This window comes from Tursiops truncatus, chromosome 1 (genome assembly GCF_011762595.2).
Source record: "Tursiops truncatus isolate mTurTru1 chromosome 1, mTurTru1.mat.Y, whole genome shotgun sequence".
Classification (NCBI taxonomy): Eukaryota; Metazoa; Chordata; class Mammalia; order Artiodactyla; family Delphinidae; genus Tursiops; species Tursiops truncatus.
This window is the reverse complement of record NC_047034.1, coordinates 108,715,038-108,736,126: the sequence shown is the minus strand read 5'-3', so window position 1 is coordinate 108,736,126 and position 21,089 is coordinate 108,715,038. Positions and strand designations below refer to the sequence as shown.

General features: G+C 35.8%; 1 protein-coding gene across 2 annotated transcripts in view; it reads right to left on the bottom strand.

Annotated features, from left to right (window-relative positions):
- The window catches only part of COL24A1 (collagen type XXIV alpha 1 chain), a 392,639-nt gene that overhangs the window by 119,755 nt on the left and 251,795 nt on the right, over positions 1-21,089 (bottom strand). For both annotated transcript variants that reach the window (XM_073787806.1, XM_073787804.1), the window contains 3 exons: positions 18,407-18,460; positions 4,615-4,668; positions 220-273 (listed from right to left, as the gene is read on the bottom strand). In XM_073787806.1, coding sequence (XP_073643907.1) covers positions 220-273; positions 4,615-4,668; positions 18,407-18,460 — 162 coding nt within the window. The remainder of the gene's footprint in view (positions 1-219; positions 274-4,614; positions 4,669-18,406; positions 18,461-21,089) is intronic.

Genomic DNA, 21,089 nt, shown 5'->3' with positions numbered 1-21,089 from the left:
GTGTATAGATATACACACATACTTATCTGCATATATAGAGAGACAAATAATATTTTTTTCTCAGTAATATTTTATTCTGACTCATTTGAGAACACTTTCCGTTTTTATCTGCTGTCCTTTACCTGCTTCCAAGATGGTGGCTGTTTGCCAAAATATTGCAAACATCGGGGAGTCAATAGTGAAAGTTTAGAGACCTCCTTTACTATTTAGGAAGGTTACCTTTGCACCTGGCTCTCCTTGCAGACCAGATTCTCCCTCAATACCTGAAGGTCCCTAGAATAGAATGATTTGACACATTGTTTGTAAACATTCCTTCACCAACATAAAGGCAATAACAACCTCATAAGAAGATGGAAGTAATTTTCAGTCCAAGGATGGGATATCTATGTCCAGGAAAGGATTTTTGCTGCTCCTTTATAAACATCATGGCGTAAGACCAGATAATTTCTGGGACCGTTTAACAGTTCAAATGCTAAAACAACATCACCAGAAATCAGGACTGCTTAGACCAGTTTCTTCTAATCCTTCCTCTTGTCCTTTAATCTTTGGTCAAGACAAACTACTTCCCATTTCCTCTTCTAATTTTCTACCCTCATACCCTTACTATTCTCTGTGTTTTTCACTTTTTATTCTTCCCATCTATTTATGTTGATCCCTCTTGGAATACACTTCTTGAAAAAAATTCCATTTTCTTTATTGGTTTTATAAAATATAACACACGAAGAAGATATGAATTATATATATACATATATACGGCATTTTTTCCCACGCCCCTTTCATGGGTGGGTCCAGTTGGGAAGATTTTGGTTGAAGCTTTTATCTTGAAAACATATAACTTCTTGCAACCTCTGGCTATTTATAAGCTTCGAGCTCCTATAATTGCTGTTGTATTGTTTTATTTATTTTTTCTCTTGGAGACATTTATCTTGTTGTTGAGAATACTCTGCCTGCCTCTCCCTTCTCTACTTCCTCACTCTCTTCTCTTACTCTATGTGTGTGTATGTATGTATGTGTACTTATACACACACAATTATAAATACATACATATGCATTCTATAATCCCCATGTTTTCAGAGTAGAGGGGTAGTTTAAAGCCATTAACCTATGATACTATCTTGACCAGAAGTTTCCTGTTTGCTTTCTGTCTTCCAGGGATTCCTCAATAGTTCTGATCCATGGGTGATAACCTTCCTAATAATTATTAGAGATTAAAATATCTCTTATGTTGTTACAGTATTTTAGATGAGAAGTTCAATTTTCCATTTTGACTCAGCTTCCACAATCCAGACTCGCTTTGCTTTTTCCAAAATAAAAGCTATACAGGCATAATAGTACAGATGGACTTATAATGAAAAGCCCCAGCCCCATTCCTCAGAGGCAACTACTTTATAAAACAATTTATTTTTAGTTCTCTTAATGGTTATTTCTATAACCAAGAAATCTACCTCTAATTCTTGATGTATTACCTTGCTAAAAGTTTAGTTCCCTTAAAACTCCCTCCTTTTTACCATCATTTCACCAATTTTTAAATAGTTATATTATTTAAAATTTTCTGTTGGTTACCTTTGTGACTTTACTGTTATAAGAGGCAGCGTATTACAGTACTTAAGAGGAAGGACTACGAAGTGAGACTGCCTGAGTTTCTGCTCTGCCTCAGAATTGATAGAATTTAATATCCTAACCTAAGGTTAAAATTATCTCTCAAGAGAGAATTCCAACTCTCTCAGGACTTCTTCCACATCAAAATTGCTTTTAATTCCCTAGACCTCGTCTATTCCCCAGTTTCGCCCAATCTGTCAGCTCCTCTCGGCTTCTTTTATTCTTAGGCTAAATCCAATAGTTGATCTTCTGATCTCTGTGGTATCTCTTTTCTTATGCCAATCTTGGATTAGCACTTTAAATTGCCTTCTCCATTTCTATTCCCAGTTGAACATCAATGGAAAAATTACACTCTTGTGCAAAGTGGCTTCATTACATATTGAGAGGCATAGTGACTAAGAGAATGGGTTGCAGAGAGAGACTGCCTAAATTTAAATGTGGGCTCTACCACTACTATTGCTATTGCACTACTATTGCACAGCTATTGCTCTTGAACAAGTTGCTTAACCATTTCATGGCTTAGTTTCCTCATCTGTAGAATGAGGATAATTGCATTACCTCATGGGGTATTGTGAGAATTCATTAATATGGTAAAGTACATAAATACTGCTAGGAACATAGAAAGTTCTCTGAAGTTGTTACCTAGTATTAACATCATTATTATTAATATAATGCAAATTCAAAGTCTCCTACTTCAGTTTTACTTTTAATAAGGTATATCTGCTTTTACATGTCTTTAGTCATTTCCCTCTTCCATTATCCTCAACCACTATTCTAAACCAGCATATTTTCCTCAATAGAAAATATGATCAACCCCTACTCCTTATCATGACAGATTCTTGTCTCCTACCCTGTTAAAAAAAAAAATGTCAAGTTATGAGGTATGACTTTCCTCTGCTTTTTGTAGACTCAGAGGATGGATGTGGCATAGTATAGGTTTTCAGCATTGGCTTTTGAATCAGATGTGGATTCAAAGCCAAGGTCTGCTACCTGTTAACCATTTACCTTGGGCAGAGTAGCAGATTATGACTAACATTCTTCTTTTCTTGTCTCAGGAAAGGATATTGCCATCCATCCTGTTGAAATCTGGAAATAATTTTTGACTTCTCTTTCCCATTTACTTTCCATATCCCACAAATATGCAGGTTCTCCAGAATTTATGTAACAAACATTTCTCAAATACATCCCCTTCTTACTTATGCTGACTACTTTAGTTCGGACCTCCATTGTTTCTTAACTAGTTGAGTGCAACAGCCTTTTAGAAGGTATATATGTCTGCACTCTTGTCTTCTCAAATACATCTTCCCTGAGACTGCTAAAATGATCTTCCAAAAATACAAATCTGACTTTATCATTGCCCTATGCCTACCTCACAATGACTTACTGTAGCCCGTAAGATGAAAAGTTCAAGCTTCTTAACAGAGTATATAAGATTTTTCATTTGATCTAACCATTTCTCTGTAATTTCATCTATCATCACTCCTTGTTTTGACTTTAAGCATCAAAGAATCCATACGGCCTCATGTTTGCATGTTCCTACTCATACTACCCCTTTTTCTGGAATCGCCATATCCTTATTCCCTCTTTTCATATGGCTAACTCATACTCATTCCTTAAAACTCATTACCCTCCCCCTTCCTCAAAACAGACAAGTCTTCTTTTTCCCCTTATCCAGGTAAGGTTACATACCCATTGCTGTACTCTTATAATGCCCTGTGAATGTCTCCATCATTGGGTCTAACAGAAGTATAATGAGCTTTTACATGATTATCTTCTGGAATAGATTATAAACTGCTAAAGGAGTCAGGGACCATATCTCAGCCACCCTTGGACTCCCAGTGGATACACAGTACACAGCAAGAAAGCATGGCATAATCGTGGAATTAGAGGAGGAGAAAAGTTCTATTGGAATGTGGTTGAAAAGGTCTGCAGACATTAGACATTAGACAATGCAGGACATTATCATGTTAAGAAATTGGCATTTTATTAAAGGCTATGAGAGCCACTGAAAAATTTCAAGGACAAGAATGATATGACAAAGGTAAACTGGCCACAAGTAGCTAAGGAATAATGGCAGTTGGAGGAGACATGGAATTAGAGCAGAGGACTGGAGCACTGGCAATGGGGACGGAAAGGAAAGGATGGAGGTGAGACATTAGTGGGAGCTTATTCAAAGGGAAAAGAGCTGATTGAAGGAAGGGGAGTCTAGGATGACTCTCAGTTTGGGGTTACTGGGCATAAGGGATATCTTTCAGTGAGATGAGAATAAAAAGAGGAATAACAGTGGGAAAGCGATGGGCTTGGTTTATATATTTTGAATTTGAGATGTTTGTGGGATACCTAGGTGCATACATAAAAGACAACAGGAAATCAATAACTGGAGCCCCAAGGAGAGAGGCATCAGTTAGAGCTATCAAGCTAGAGCTATCAGAATAATACTGGTAATTAAAGTCTATGTGATACTATGATTGTAAGCTGAGGAAGAGGAAGGACAGCTTCCCATCAAGACTGAGGCTAATCAGAAGGTAAAAAGCAGAATCAAGAGGGAGCAGTTTCACAGAAGCCAAGGGAGGAGAGAATTTATGCCTAATTTTTTAGCACTAAAGTTAACAAACAAAAGAAATGAAGTAATTGGATTTTATAATTATAACAAGTATGGTTTATTATTCTAAAATATATCTTGAATAAGAGTCACTTTTCAATATTCTTCTATAATGGAGTGAAGGGTTATCAAAGTTAACTCTAAATCATTGAAGGGAACGTTTTATTCACTTTTTGTTCTGTCATTTAAATGAACTGTTAAGGGAATTTTATATGCATAAAATTTGGTTCATACAACAGTCATCCCTGGTTTTAATAGAATTTTAGGTTTTATTTCCTGAATATGAAACAAAACACTATAAAATTATTCTTCAAAATATATATACCTAAGATATCAACTTAACTTTAAGAGGAGTCTTACAAAAAGTACTGAGTATTGATGAACTAACAAGAAAGAGCCCCAAGAAAAATTACCTCAGCACCCATTTCTCCAGGAGGTCCAGCATCACCTTGCAGTCCTCGTGGTCCCTATATTAAAACAAAATTTAGGATGTGAGAATTAAAATGTACTCTATATTTCAATTAACATATGCATATAATTATATCATATGTAATATAACACATAATACATTTATCAATGTATTACTTTACTCTCTGTATAAACAAAATTAAATCTTTAGTTGATTCACCTTTTTTTTTGTTACTAATATTAAGCTTTGTTTGGATTCAAAAGAAAAGGAAAGAAAGGACGATGCCTTTCATTCTTTCATTCCCTAATTCACTCATTCATTCAATAAACATTTATCAAGCATCTAATAATTATGAAATAGAGCACTAAGGGCTTTCAGAGTTATCTTATTTAATGGGTAGGACAATTATAGATCCACTTAATATTCCTGAAAAACATATGACAAACAAAACAGCATTTTTAAAGAAGCAAATATATGGTTTCCAATGAAATAAAAATATGCTTGAGTTTGCTTAATGTCATACTTTATCATAGTAGTGAGTCCAGTTGAACAATTCCTCTGTTTCATATGAATAAATATAACAATGTTTACATGGGATAATCACTAAGGTGCAATAAAATGTATGTGGGACCTTTACGGAGATCTTTTCCCCTGTAATACTGAATAGTGTAATTATAAGTAAACAGACACTGAATAATTAGCTTATGGCCTGAACATTAAATTGCTAAACCTAAAGGATCTTAGTGTGTGAACCCATTTAACTGTCTAGAATTACTCTAGATAGATTAACACTTATTTAGAAACTACAATTTAATGCTATTTGCCCAGCCATCTAAAGAAGCTGTTTGAATTTTTTGGTCTTTCTGGAAAGACAGTATAAAGAAGGTGTTTTTTTTTTAGGTTCAGAATATAACAAGATAGTTAAAATTCTATGAGTTTGTACTCCATCACAATTTGTGAACACCTCACTTTTAAAAGAATGTTTTAATGGGGAAAAATGTGGTATGGTTGGTTATCTTAAACTTTCTCTAAGTTGTTACATTAATGTTAATTTTAAAAAATTTGAAAAGTATTGGAAGTACAAAAAACCCCAGATTAAGTAAATAATCCATAATTCTACCATACAGAGATGACACTGTAAATATACTTGCATATTTCCTTCTAGTTCTTTTGTGGGAGCATACTTATAAAACTTATCTGTTTTCTTTTAATTATTTATTTTATTTTTGGCTGCGTTGGGTCTTTGTTGCTGCGCGCAGGCTTTTCTCTAGTTGTGGTGAGCAAGGGCCACTCTGTTGTGGTGCACGGGCTTCTTATTGTGGTGGCTTCTCTTGTTGCAGAGCACGGGCTCCAGGCGCACAGGCTCCAGGTGCACGGGCCTCAGCAGTCGTGGCTCGCGGGTTCTAGAGTGCAGGCTCAGTAGCTGCAGCGTACGGGCCCATTTGCTCCGCAGCATGTGGGATCCTCCTGGACCAGCGCTTGAACCCGCGTCCCCTGCATTGGCAGGCAGACTCCTAACCACTGTGCCACCAGGGAAGCCCCTAACTATATCTGTTTTATGTTTAAGATTCTATTTGAAATATAAATATTTTACCATGTTACTGTAAATATTTCATAACAAAATTGTTCAATGGCTACATATTATATTCCATCTAACATTCTGCAGTACCATAATTTAATCATTTTCTTAATGCTAGACATTTATATTTTTATAAGTCTTCTTTACAGTAAAATTTTGCTTTATAGGATTTATTATATGCATATTAGACTATAAGTGAATGTTAAAGTCTGTAACATCAGATGACACTGCCAAATAGTTGAGATAAGTATGTGAATAATAGAATTATAAGGTTGGTATGTAAGCATCACATATGTTGTCCTTACTCAATAGCACAGCCATTAAAGGTGTTAAGAGGTCACTAATGTTTTTCAATTATGGCTTATTAAATATTATGTATAATATCTTAAAATTCATGGATTCTCTTCAGAATGTAGTTTTACCCTATTATAAACACACTGAGAGAAACATCTTTGTGCATAGTCTTTGTATGCATTCTGCATTTCCACCCCTGGAATAGAGTCTGAAATGTAGCATTATTTGGTCATAAAGTGAAGTCAATTTCCAGAAAAGCTGCAATAATTAACATTCCACAAGCAATGTATAAAATTAGAATCTATTTCATTGAATTCATCCTAGCACAGAATATTATTTTGTAAATTCTTCATTAATTTGATGGGCAATCTGGTATCTTAAAATGTATATATGCTTGACTACCAGTGAGGTTGAATATTCTTTTTGTTATTTGTTTATCAGCTATCTGCAATATTCTACATGTTGCTTGATCATGTCCTTTGCCCATGTATTTTGGGGGTCATTTTAAAAAAATTGTAGAGTTCTTTATGTGTTGCAGACATTAAATTTTTTTCTGCCCTATTTTACTGCTAACATCTGCCCAGTTTGTGGTTTGTCATTTTATTTTAAAAATATAATGTTAAAGATAACTTTTAACCCCTAAATAAGCTTGCTGTAGAACACCTGGAAATACATAAAAGTAAAAATGGGGCTTCCCTGGTGGCACAGTGGTTGAGAGTCCGCCTGTCGATGCAGGGGACACAGGTTCGTGCCCCGGTCCGGGAAGATCCCACACGCCGCAGAGCGGCTGGGCCCGTGAGCCGTGGCCGCTGAGCCTGAGCATCTGGAGCCTGTGCTCCACAACGGGAGAGGCCACAACAGTGAGAGGCCCGAGTACCACAAAAAAAAAAAAAAAAAAAAAAGTAAAAATGACCCAAAATAAGCACTTGACCCACTTAACATTTAATGTAGCTCCTTAAATCTTTTAGTGTTTTTAAAAAAATCTGAATGGGAGAAGTTTACAGGAAACTGACTGGTTGTTGGTCTTTTTAACTAATTCTTTGGGCTTTTCTTTATAGGCAACTATGTCATCTGCAAAAAAAGACAATTTTATATCTTCTTTCCCAGTCTTTTTTCTTTTCTTTTCTTGTTTCATTGCATTAGTTAGGACTTCCAGCCCAATGCTGAAGAGGAGTTTAAAAAAAGAGGGACATCCTTTCCTTGTTTTCCTGTTCTTAGGGGAAAAGCACCTAGCATTTCATCATTAAGTTAGCATTTCATCATGATGTTAGCTATAAGGTTGTTAAAATATATTCTTCATAAAGCTGAGGACGTTCCCCTTTCCTCCTAGTTTACTGTGAATTTTTATCATAGATGGGTATTGTATTTTGTAAAATTATTTTTCTGCACCTATTTTATATAATTTCTTTTTTAGTTTGTTAAAGTAATGGATTATACTAATTGATTTTTGAAGGTTGAACCAGCCTTACATACCTGGGATAAATCCCAGTTGGTTATGGTGTATAATTATCTTTATATATTAGTGGATTCAATTTGTTAATATTTTGTGGAAGATTTTAAAATATATGTTCATGAGAGATACTGGTCTGTAGTTTTCTTTTCTTGTAATAGCTTTGTCTGGTTTTGGTATTAGGGTAATGCTGGTCTCACAGAATGAGTCAGGAAGTATTTCTTCTGTTTCTATTTTCTGGAATAGATTGTAGAAAATGGGTATCATTTTGTTCCTTAAATCTCTGGTAGTATTCACCAGTAAGACCATCTGGGCCTGGTGCTTTCTGTTTTGGAAGGTTATTCATCATTGACTCAATTTCTTTAATCAATATAAGCCTATTCAGATTATCAAATTTTCCTTGTGTGAGTTTTGGTAGATTACATCTTTCAAGGAATTTGTCCATTTCATCTAGGTTATCAAATTTGTGAGAATGAGTTATTCATAGTACTCCTTTATTGCCTTTTTTACTGTCCATGGGATCAGTAGTGAAGGTCCCTCTTCCATTTCTAATATTAGTAATTTGTGTCTTCTCTCTTTTTTTTTTATTCTTGATGATCCTGGCTAGGGGGTTTGACCAATTTTATTGATCTTTTAAAAGAATAAGTTTTTTGTTTCATTGATTTTCTCTATTTTTCCTGTTTTTATTTTAATTGATTTCTGCTCTGATTTTTATCATTTACTTTCTTCTGCTCATTTTGTATTTAATTTTCTCTTCTTTTTCTGGTCTCCTAAGGTAGAAGCTTGTTATTGATTTTAGATCTTTCTTCTTTTCTAGTATATTCATTCAATACTATAAATTTCCCTCTATGCACTGCTTTCACTGCATCCCACAAAGTTCGATAAGTTGTATTTCCATTTTCATTTACTTCAAAATATTTTTAAAATTTCTTGAGACGTCTTCTGTGAACCAGTGTTATTCGGAAGTGTGTAGTTTAATCTCAAAATAGTTTGAGATTTTCCAGTTATGTTTCTCTTATTGATTTATAGTTTAATTCCATTATGGACTAAGAGCATATTTTGTATGATATCTTTTCTTTGAAATTTGTCAAGGTGTGTTTTATGACCCAGAACGCAGTCTGTTTTGGTGAATATTCCATGTGAACTTGAAAAGAATGTATATTCTGCTGTTACTGGATTAAGCAGTCTATAAATGTCAATTAGATCCAGTGTCCTGATGGTGGTGTTCACTTCAACTATAATTTTACTAATTATCTGCCTGCTGGATCTCTCAATTACTGATAGATAAGTGCTGAAGTCTCCAAATGAAATAGTAAATTTGTCTATTTATCCTTGGAGTTCTATCAGTTTTTGCCTCATATAATGTGATGCTCTGTTGTTAGATGCATACACTTTAAGCATTATTATGTCTTCGGAGAATTGATACACTTATCACTATGTAATGTCCCTCTTTATCCCTGATAATTGTTCTTGATCTGGTCTATTTTGCTGGAAATTAATATAACTACTCCAGCTTTCCTTTGGTTAGTATTGGTATATCCTTGCCCATTTTATCTATCTCTTTACTTTTAATATATCTGTGCCTTTATATTTAAAGTGGGTTCCTTGAAGACAACATACAGTTACGTCTTCTTTTTCTTTCTACTCTGTGTCTCTGTTTCTCAATGGGTGCATTTAGAACATTGACATGTAAGTGATTACTGATACCCCTGGGTTCATACCTACTATATTTATTACTGTTTTCTATTGCTACTTTTGTTCTTTCTTTTTTGTCTTCCATTCTTTTTATTCCACTCTTTTGAAAATTAAGACTTTTAATTGATTCCATTTTCTCTCTTATTTTAGCATGTCAATTATACTTCTGGTTTGATCTAGATATATATTTTTGCTTGCATAGACCTAAAGGAATTTAAGATTGTCATGAAGATTTTAAGGTATGTTATGGTTGGGGCTGAACTTCAAACTTATATACCTGATTTTCCTCTTACCTCTTTCAGTCATCTCTGCAGTTTCATCCTCTTCTACCAACATTTATCATATGTAGCATTTCTTCAAAATTCAGCCTTAGATCTTACCTTTTTCAGTCATCTCTGCAGTTTCATCCTCTTCTACCAACATTTATCATATGTAGCATTTCTTCAAAATTCAGCCTTAGATCCTGTTCTTTTCTCTTTCCTATACTTTTTCCCTAGACCAATGACTCCAATATTTTAAATTTCAGGATATTATTCTGCTTTGAGCTCCACATCCAACTGCCATCTTCACAGTTCTCAAAGGCACCTCAAATTCAACATAGCTAAACTGACTTATAATCTTCCATTCTCAAACATAAATTTCTGCTGGTATTCTCAGTTTCAGTGAGTTATATCATTATCTCATTAATTCTTCAAGCCACAACCTTAGGAATCATACTTCATATGTAGCATATCTATTTCCTGTTGATTTTATCTCCTTCTGAATATTTTACATCTATCTACTCTTTCTTTCTGCTAATCATAAACAGTTCTACTATCTCTTATCTGGACTGGTGCTGCACAAAGCTATTCTTGTCCATTCTTAGTCCCTTCCAATTTGGTTTGAGCGATCTTTACAGAACAGTAATATGATCATAAACCTAGCCTTATCCCTTCAGTGACATCCCTTTGTTCTTAGGATAAAAATACAAATATTTGGGAGTAGGGCTTACTGAGCTGCATGCGTTTTGTCCCCTCCCTCCCTTTCCATCCTCATCTTGCACTCACTTCCCACCTGGCTCTCTGTGCCACAACATGCTGGCCTTCTTTTAGATCTTTAAATAAATAAGTAGGGTTGTCTCCCAGTTCACGAGTTCTCTCTGGAATGACTTTTCTCCATATTTGCTTAAGTAACTACCGTTCATCCTTCAGATCACAACTCAGATGCTCCTCCTCTGGAAGTTTCCCTAACCCCAGATTAGGACAGTTCCTTTGTTATATATTATCTCAGATCTAACTAAGTAGCTCAAATATGTGAAACAAAGCCCATTATATCCATTACGAATTGATTTCTATTTTATTTAACAGACCCACTGACCCTGTGTCCTGAATGTCAATTTTTAGTTGCTGTTAAGCCATTTCAGTCGTTTATTACTACAACAATAAATTTTTGCTTGTATAAAGCCTAAGATATTGTCTGTGCTGTTGCCATAGCCCTGTTGATACACTTATCTTGACTTAAATGTGTTCTCTCTTAAGATTAGCTTTAATTCCATTTCACTTCATCTAATATTACTGGCTGAATGATTACACCTTTGGCTAAATGACCTTTGGTTAATGCTGTTTAACAAATATGCATCAGGGTAGATATAACATGCCAGACATTATACCAGAAAAGAGGACTGTAAAGGTGCAAAAAATGGTCTCTGACTTCAAGGAGCTACAGACTCTTTAGAAGAAAGAGGTATTTAGAGATTTGCATGATATATGATCAAATGAATATTAGAATTAGGATGGCAGGTTAAGAGATACAAAGCAGAGAAAACTGAGAAGAACTTAGTTTGATAAAATCAACACCACATTTAAGATACTATATTTGGAAAAATTACACTCATAGGCAAGTGTTTACTATTGTTTGGAGAGCTTATACCATAGGTTAAATATGTAAAGGAGGAAATGAACACAGTTTGGTAAGAAGAGTTCTTTGTTAGAATTTTATACTTCCGACTAGCTAAATGAATTATGCAGAAGCCACCTGTAAACTTTTGTGTCAACTGATGGATAAGAACAACCCAGTAGTTTGAAAGACTATTTGTAGTGTCAATATTAGAAGCATGTTACTGCACATTACATCTGACACTATTAGCCAGAAGAATGGCTTCTTAGGCAAAAAGAATATATTGTGAGAGATAAGGCATGGCAAGGTATTTCATTTTCACAATTCATTTTCTATGGAAACTCTATAACTGAGTCAGATTTACGAAATGGTGATGTGACTTTTTGAATTCTTTTTTTTAATTTATGTTTTTACTGTCTAAATTATATAATAACTTTTTTTTACATCTTTATTGGAGTATAATTGCTTTACAATGGTGTGTTAGTTTCTGCTTTATATCAAAATGAATCAGTTATACATATACATATGTTCCCATATCTCCTCCCTCTTGCGTCTCCCTCCTTCCCACCCTCCGTATCCCACCCACCCAGGCGGTCACAAAGCACGGAGCTGATCTCCCTGTGCTATGTGGCTGCTTCCCACTAACTATCTATTTTACGTTTGGTAGTGTATATATGTCCATGCCACTCGCTCACTTTGTCACAGCTTACCCTTCCCCCTCCCCATACCCTCAAGTCCATTCCCTAGTAGGTCTGTGTCTTTATTCCCATCTTACCCCTAGGTTCTTCATGACATTTTTTTTCTTAAATTCCATATATATGTGTTAGCATATGGTATTTGTCTTTCTCTTTCTGACTTACTTCACTCTGTATGACAGACTATAGGTCCATCCACCTCACTACAAACAACTCAATTTCGTTTATTTTTATGGCTATGTATATATGTGCCACATCTTCTTTATCCATTCATCCGATGATGAACACTTAAGTTGTTTCAATATCTTGGCTATTGTAAATAGAGCTGCAATGAACATTTTGCTACATGACTTTTTTTGCGGTATGCGGGCCTCTCACTGTTGTGGCCTCTCCCGTTGTGGAGCACAGGCTCCAGATGCTCAGGCTCAGCGGCCATGGCTCACGGGCCCAGCCGCTCTGCGGCATGTGGGATCTTCCCGGACTGGGGCACAAACCTGTGTCCCCTGCATCGGCAGGTGGACTCTCAACCACTGCGCCACCAGGGAAGCCCCTACATGACTCTTTTTGAATTATGGTTTTCTCAGAGTATATGCCCAGTAGTGGGATTGCTGGGTCATATCGTAGTTCTATTTTTAGTTTTTTAAGGAACCTCCATACTGCTCTCCATAGTGGCTGTACCAATTCACATTCCAACCAGCAGTGCAAGAGTGTTCCCTTTTCTCCACACCCTCTCCAGCATTTATTGTTTCCAGATTTTTTGATGATGCCCATTCTGACTGGTGTGAGATGATACCTCATTGTAGTTTTGATTTGCATTTCTCTAATGATTAATGATGTTGAGCATTCTTTCATGTGTTTGTCAGCAGTCTGTATATCTTCTTTGGAGAAATGTCTACTTATGTCTTCTGCCCATTTTTGGATTGGGTTGTTTGTTTTTTTGTTATTGAGCTGCATGACCTGCTTATAAATTGTGGTGATTAGTCCTTTGTCAGTTGCTTAATTTGCAAATATTTTCTCCCATTCTGAGGGTTGTCTTTTGGTCTAGTTTATGGTTTCCTTTGCTTTGCAAAAGATTTTAAGTTTCATTAGGTCCCATTTATTTACTTTTGTTTTTATTTCCATTTCTCTAGGAGGTGGGTCAAAAAGGGTCTTGCTGTGATTTATGTCATAGAGTGTTCTGCCTATATTTTCATCTAAGAGTTTGATAGTTTCTGGCCTTACATTTAGGTCTTTAATCCATTTTGAGCTTATCTTTGTGTATGGTGTTAGGGAGTGATCTAATCTCATACTTCTACATGTACCTGTCCAGTTTTTCCAGCACCACTTATTGAAGAGGCTGTCCTTTCTCCACTGTACATTCCTGCCTCCTTTATCAAAGATAAGTTGACCATATGTGCATGGGTTTATCTCTGGGCTTTCTATCCTGTTCATTTGATCTTTCTGTTTTTGTGTCAGTACCATACTGCCTTAATTACTGTAGCTTTGTAGTATAGTCTGAAGTCAGGGAGCCTGATTCCTCCAGCTCCGTTTTTCATTCTCAAGATTGCTTTGGCTATTCGGGGTCTTTTGTGTTTCCATACAAATTGTGAATTTTTTGTTCTAGTGCTGTGAAAAATGCCAGTGGTAGTTTGACAGGGATTGCATTGAATCTGTAGATTGCTTTGGGTAGTAGAGCCATTTTCACAATGTTGATTCTTCCAATCCAAGAACATGGTATATCTATCCATCTATTTGAATCATCTTTAATTTCTTTCATCACTGTCTTATAATTTTCTGCATACAGGTCTTTTGTCCCCTTAGGTAGGTTTATTCCTAGATATTTTATTCTTTTTGTTGCAGTGGTAAATGTGAGTGCTTTCTTGATTTCACTTTCAGATTTTTCATCATTACAGTATAGGAATGCCAGAGATTTCTGTGCATTAATTTTATATCCTGCAACTTTACCAAATTCACTGATTAGCTCTAGTAGTTTTCTGGTTGCATCTTTAGGATTCTCTATGTAGAGTATCATGTCATTTGCAAACAGTGACAGTTTTACTTCTTCTTTTCCGATTTGGATTCCTTTTATTTCCTTTTCTTCTCTGATTGCTGTGGCTAAAACTTCCAAAACTATGTTGAATAAGAGTGGTGAGAGTGGGCAACTTTGTCTTGTTCCTGATCTTAGTGGAAATGCTTTCAGTTATTCACCATTGAGGACAATGTTGGCTGTGGGTTTGTCATATATGGCCTTTATTATGTTGAGGAAAGTTCCCTCTATGCCTACTTTCTGCAGGGTTTTTATCATAAGTGGGTGTTGAATTTTGTCAAAAGCTTTCTCTGCATCTATTGAAATGATCATATGGTTTTTCTCCTTCAATTTGTTAATATGGTGTATCACGTTGATTGATTTGCGTATATTGAAGAATCCTTGCATTCCTGGAATAAACCCCACTTGATCATGGTGTATGATCCTTTTAATGTGCTGTTGGATTCTGTTTGCTAGTATTTTGTTGAGGATTTTTGCATCTATGTTCAGCAGTGATATTGGCCTGTAGTTTTCTTTCTTTGTGACATCCTTGTCTGGTTTTGGTATCAGGGTGATGGTGGTCTCGTAGAATGAGTTTGGGAGTGTTCCTCCCTCTGCTATATTTTGGAAGAGTTTGAGAAGGATAGGTGTTAGCTCTTCTCTAAATGTTTGATAGAATTCGCCTGTGAAGCCATATGGTCCTGGGCTTTTGTTTTTTGGAAGATTTTTAATTATAGTTTCAATTTCAGTGCTTGCGATTGGTCTGTTCATACTTTCTATTTCTTTCTGATTCAGTCTTGGCAGGTCATGCATTTCTAAGAATTTGTCCATTTCTTCCAGGTTGTCCATTTTATTGGTATAGAGTTGCTTGTAGTAATCTCTCATGATCTTTTGTATTTCTGCAGTGTCAGTTGTTACTTCTCCTTTTTCAGTTCTAATTCTGTTGATTTGAATCTTCTCCCTTTTCTTCTTGATGAGTCTGGCTAATGGTTTATCAATTTTGTTTATCTTCTCAAAGAACCAGCTTTTAGTTTTATTGATCTTTGCTATTGTTTCCTTCATTTCTTTTTCATTTATTTCTGATTTGATCTTTATGATTTCTTTCCTTCTGCTAACTTTGGGTTTTTTTTTTCTTCTTTCTCTAATTGCTTTAGGTTCAAGGTTAGATTGTTTATTCGAGTTGTTTCCTGTTTCTTAAGGTAGGATTGTATTGCTATAAACTTCCCTCTTAGAACTGCTTTTGCTGCTTCCAGTAGGTTTTGGGTCGTCGTGTCTCCATTGTCATTTGTTTCTAGGTGTTTTTTTTATTTCCTCTTTGATTTCTTCAGTGATCACTTCGTTATTAAGTAGTGTATTGTTTAGCCTCCATGTGTTTGTATTTTTTACAGATCTTCTCCTGTAATTGATATCTAGTCTCATGGCATTGTGGTCGGAAAAGATACTTGATACAATTTCAATTTTCTTAAATTTACCAAGGCTTGATTTGTGACCCAAGATATGATCTATCCTGGAGAATGTTCCATGAGCACTTGAGAAAAATGTGTATTCTGTTGTTTTGGGATGGAATGTCCTATAAATATCAATTACGTCCATCTCGTTTAATGTATAATTTAGAGCTTGTGTTTCCTTATTTATTTTCATTTTGGATGATCTGTCCATTGGTGAAAGTGGGGTGTTAAAGTCCCCTACTATGAAAGTGTTACTGTCAATTTCCCCTTTTATGGCTGTTAGTATTTGCCTTATATATTGAGATGTTCCTATGTTGGGCGCATAAATATTTACAATTGTTATATCTTCTTCTTGGATCAATCCCTTGATCATTATGTAGTGGCCTTCTTTGTCTCTTGTAATAGTCTTTATTTTAAAGTCTATTTTGTCTGATATGAGAATTGCTACTGCAGCTTTCTTTTGGTTTCCATTTGCATGGAATATCTTTTTCCATCCCCTTACTTTCAGTCTGTATGTGTCTGTAGGTTTGAAATGGGTCTCGTGCAGACAGCATATATATGGGTCTTGTTTTTGTATCCATTCAACCAGTCTGTGTCTTTTGGTGGGAGCATTTAATCCATTTACATTTAAGGTAATTATCAATATGTATATTCCTATTACCATTTTCTTAATTGTTTTGCGTTATTGTTTGTTATTGTAGGTCTTTTACTTCTCTTGTGTTTCCTGCCTAGAGAAGTTCCTTTAGCATTTGTTGTAAAGCTGGTTTGGTGGTGCTGAACTCTCTCAGCTTTTGCTTGTCTGTAAAGGTTTTAATTTCTCCATCAAATCTGAATGAGATCCTTGCTGGGTAGAGTGATCTTGGTTGTAGGCTTCTCTCCTTCATCACTTTAAACATGTCCTGCCAGTCCCTTCTGGCTTGCAGAATTTCTGCTGAAAGATCAGCTGTTAACCTTATGGGGATTCCCTTGTGTGTTATTTGTTGTTTTTCCATTGCTGCTTTTAATATGTTTTCTTTGTATTTAATGTTTGACAGTTTGATTAATATGTGTCTTGGCGTGTTTCTCCTTGGATTTATCCTCTATGGGACTCTCTGTGATTCCTGGACTTGATTAACTATTTCCTTTCCCATATTAGGGAAGTTTTCAACTATAATCTCTTCAAATATTTTCTCAGTCCCTTTCTTTTTCTCTTGTTCTTCTGGAACCCCTATAATTCAAATGTTGGTGGATTTAATGTTGTCCCAGAGGTCTCTGAGACTGTCTTCAGTTCCTTTCCTTCTTTTTTCTTTATTCTGCTCTGCAGTAGTTATTTCCACTATTTTATCTTCCAGGTCACTTATCCGTTCTTCTCCCTCAGTTATTCTGCTATTGATCCATCTAGAGCATTTTTAATTTTATTTATTGTGTTGTTCTTTGTTGCTTGTCTTATCTTTAGTTCTTCTAGGTCCTTGTTAAATGTTTCTTGCATTTTGTCTATTCTGTTTCCAAGATTTTGGATCATCTTTACTATCATTATTCTGAATTCCTTTTCAGGTAGACTGCCTATTTCCTCTTCATTTGTTAGGTCTGGTGGGTGTTTATCTTGTTCCTTCATCTGCTGTGTGTTTTTCTGTCTTCTCCTTTTGCTTATCTTACTGTGTTTGGGGTCTCCTTTTTGCAGGCTGCAGGTTCATAGTTCCGGTTGTTTTTGGTTTCTGTCCCCAGTGGCCAAAGTTGGTTCAGTGGGTTGTGTAGGCTTCCTGATGGAGAGGACTAGTGCCTGTGTTCTGGTGGATGAGGCTGGATCTTGTCTTTCTGGTGGGCAGGTCCACATCTGGTGGTGTGTTTGGGGGTGTCTGTGGACTTATTATGACTTGAGGCAGCCTCTCTGCTAATGGGTGTGGTTGTGTTCCTGTCTTGCTAGTTGTTTGCCATATGGTATCCAGCACTGTAGCTTGCTGGACGTTGAGTGAAGCTCGGTGCTGCTGTTGAGATGGAGATCTCTGGGAGATTCTCGCCATTTGATATTATGTGGAGCTGGGAGGTCTCTTGTGGTCCAGTGTCCTGAAGTTGGTTCTCCCACCTCAGAGGCGCAGCACTGACTCCTGGCTGCAGCACCAAGAGCCTTTCATCCACATGGCCAAAGATCTGTGCCCCAGCTCATAGCGAACTTGAGGTGACTCGAGCCGTCTGGCTGCCCCGCTGTCTGTCCAACTGTCGCCTCTGCAGTCAGTCTGTCCGACCTCCCACTGGCAGGCTCGCAGCTCAGCTGATCAGCCTCCAAAGGTGCTGCCACTGCCAGTTTCCCCAGTGAGGGAGAAAGATGCGACTCTTTTTGAATTATTGGTCTAACAGCATTTCTGTCAAGTTTCCACATTTTGGCCCATTACATGTAGAGTCTGGCTTCTCTATATGGTCTTTTGTTATAGAGTTGCCCTCATAAATGTGATTTTGTGTGTGGGTGGGCAGTGTAATAATTATTATACAAACAGCAAGCCGTTCAGAAAAAAATTCTGAGATTTAATAATTATCTTTGCTGAAAATAGAAATATGTGAAGTTTTAACACTTCCAGGCAAACAGGACCAAATTTGACTTTATGAAACCAGGAAGGCACTAAAAATTATATTCACAGCAAAATATTCATTCTTATAATTAGGTGCCCATGACGATTTCCAAAACATACCAGCCACAGCACAACAGGCAATAATAACAGATAGGTAAAATATATTATACAAAAAAATAAACACAATTAAAAACACATGAAGATAAACTTACTGGTTCTCCTGCAAATCCCCCGTCTCCTGTACTCCCAGGGGGTCCTTGTAAACCCTGAATAAACAAAGGCAAAACTTGAAGAAAAAGTGATGCTTGAAAATGTTTTAGTCAGTTTCCCTACCTCAGCTTTCCCTCAAGATCCTCCCATCTAATTTTTCTGTCTACCTCTATTTGTTTTTTCTTTTGTGGAAAAATATGCCTAACATAAAATTCACCACTTTAGCAATTTTTAAATGTATAGTATGTGTAAATTTACAGTACTGTGGCATTAAGTATATTCACATTGTTGTGCTAGCATCACCACCACCTATTTTCAGAACTTTTTATCTTCCCAAATTGAAACTCTGTACCCATTAAATAACCCCCTATCCCCTACCCTCTTTCCCTGGCAACACATGACTCTACTTTCTGTCTCTATGAATTTGACTACTTTAAGTACCTTATATAAGTGGAATCATACAATATTTGTTCTTCTGTGTCTGGCTTATTTCATGATGTCTTCAAGATTCATCCATTTGTAACATGTGTCAAGACTTCCTTCCTTTTCAAGGTTGAATAATATTCCCTTGTATGCATATACCACATTTTGTTTACCCATTCATCATCAATGAACACTTGGGGTTTTCTACCCTTTGGATATTGCGACTAATGCTCCTATAAACATTGGTGTGCAAGTATCTGTTTGTATCCCTGCTTTCCATTCTTTGGGGTATATGAAGAAGTGGAGTTGATGGATTATATGTAATTCTATGTTTAACTGTTTGAGGAGCTAGGCATACTGTTTTCTATAGCAGCTCCACCATTTTACATTCCCACCAGCATAGCACAAGTATTCCCATTTCTCCACATCCTTGCCAACACTGGTTATTTTTTCTGTATATATAGGTGTGTGTGTGTGTTTAATAATAGTCATTCTGGATGGGAAGTGGTATCTCAATATAGTTTCAATTTGTATTTCCCTAATGACTAGTGATACTGAGCATATATTCATATATTTATTGGCCGTTTGTATATCTTCTTTAAAGGAATGCTTACTCAAGTCCTTTTGCTCATTTTTTCATTGTGTTGTTTATTATTTTACTGTTGAGTTGTAAGGGTTCTTTATATCTACATGTATTCTTTATATTTAATCTCCACTCCTATACAGTGACAAATATTTGTCATCCAGAATTATTTTAGATTCGGATTCTTTATACTTTTAATATCAATATAAGAAGTTTTTTTCAAAAATAATATACTTGTGATGTATTAATAAGTATGACTTATGCCCTTATAACCTGGGAAGCCACAAAGCTCTCAGAACCTAGATGACCAGAAATGATCAAATTGGACCTCTCCAATGTTCTTTATTTTCCTCCATTTTTACATCATGTCACCTATGGTACCATAAAATTTAGTCTTAGATATGGGGGTATATTCTAAAATTGTATGTAAAACTCTAAATTAAATTCCAGGTCCTCTTTGATCCTTCCATTTAAAGATTAACTGAGCATGTACTATGTGCCAGACACTGATGACTACTAATGATGTATAAAATACTGCCCTTGTTTATTCTACATTACTGACCTTGGAAAGTTTGGCAATTATACAGCAGATCACAATTACCATTTTATCTTAAAATTGAAATATAAAAAATATGATATTAAATTAGAAGTAAAGACGTTCAGATTTCTAGCAACAAAGAATCTTCTAAGTTATGATTATCAATGCTATGTTTAGTTACATATGATTGTCTGGTTAGAGAAAGGGAGATATGCAAAATCTCATGGACTCCTATTGGAGTAAGACCATGTTTAAATCATGAAAATCATCTGCTACTCATGTACTCTGGACTCCTAAATTAAGGGATCAATATAAGGGATCCCTCTGTGCCTGGTATACCAATTGAACATACAGCAAGAGTTCAGAACCTTAAATAATGTCTGCCCAGTTTGCTTTGTAAAGTGTGTTTGCACACAATATTAAGCTTAATATGTACTTGTAATACTGTTAATGGTGCATAAATGCTGTTAGGCAAAGCTATGAAATGACCTAAATGGATTCTAATTATTTTTATTGGAGATGAAGAAGAAAAGCAAAAGCTGGCACAAAATAAAAATTCCCTTTAAGGCTTTTCAGATGTTACTGAAATACATTATTTGTAGTACAACTCCTTGCTCTATGATGCATCTCAGCAATTATGGCAATGATGAAGAGGAGGATAACGACTATCGTGGTTGCTATTTATTGAGAGCCCGTGCTGAGCACATAATGAGCATCATTTGTTATAAAAGGTATCTCATTTTAATGATAGGGAAACTGAGGCTCAGAGAGGTTAAATAATTTGTACAAAGCCAAAACAGCTATAAGTGACAGAAACAGAATCTGACCTCGAATGTGTCTGACTCCAATGCCATGCTGTTCCACTACACTAAACTGTTTTTTACTGAATTCCATGAGAAATCAAGCATTCAATGTCTTTCCATTTTAAATAAACATGTTTCGAGCATCATCAAGACATTTTATGAGAATAAGCAAGGGAGTATATAAATGTTATTTCTATTGCCACACTTTCACTGTAGGATCATGAAAATGTGTGCATTCTGCTTCATTGTCTGAAGAACGGGAAAGAATAGAGTTAATACTGTATACTTTTTGTATTGTAAAGATTATGAAATAAATGCTTCTCAAGTATTCTGAGTTA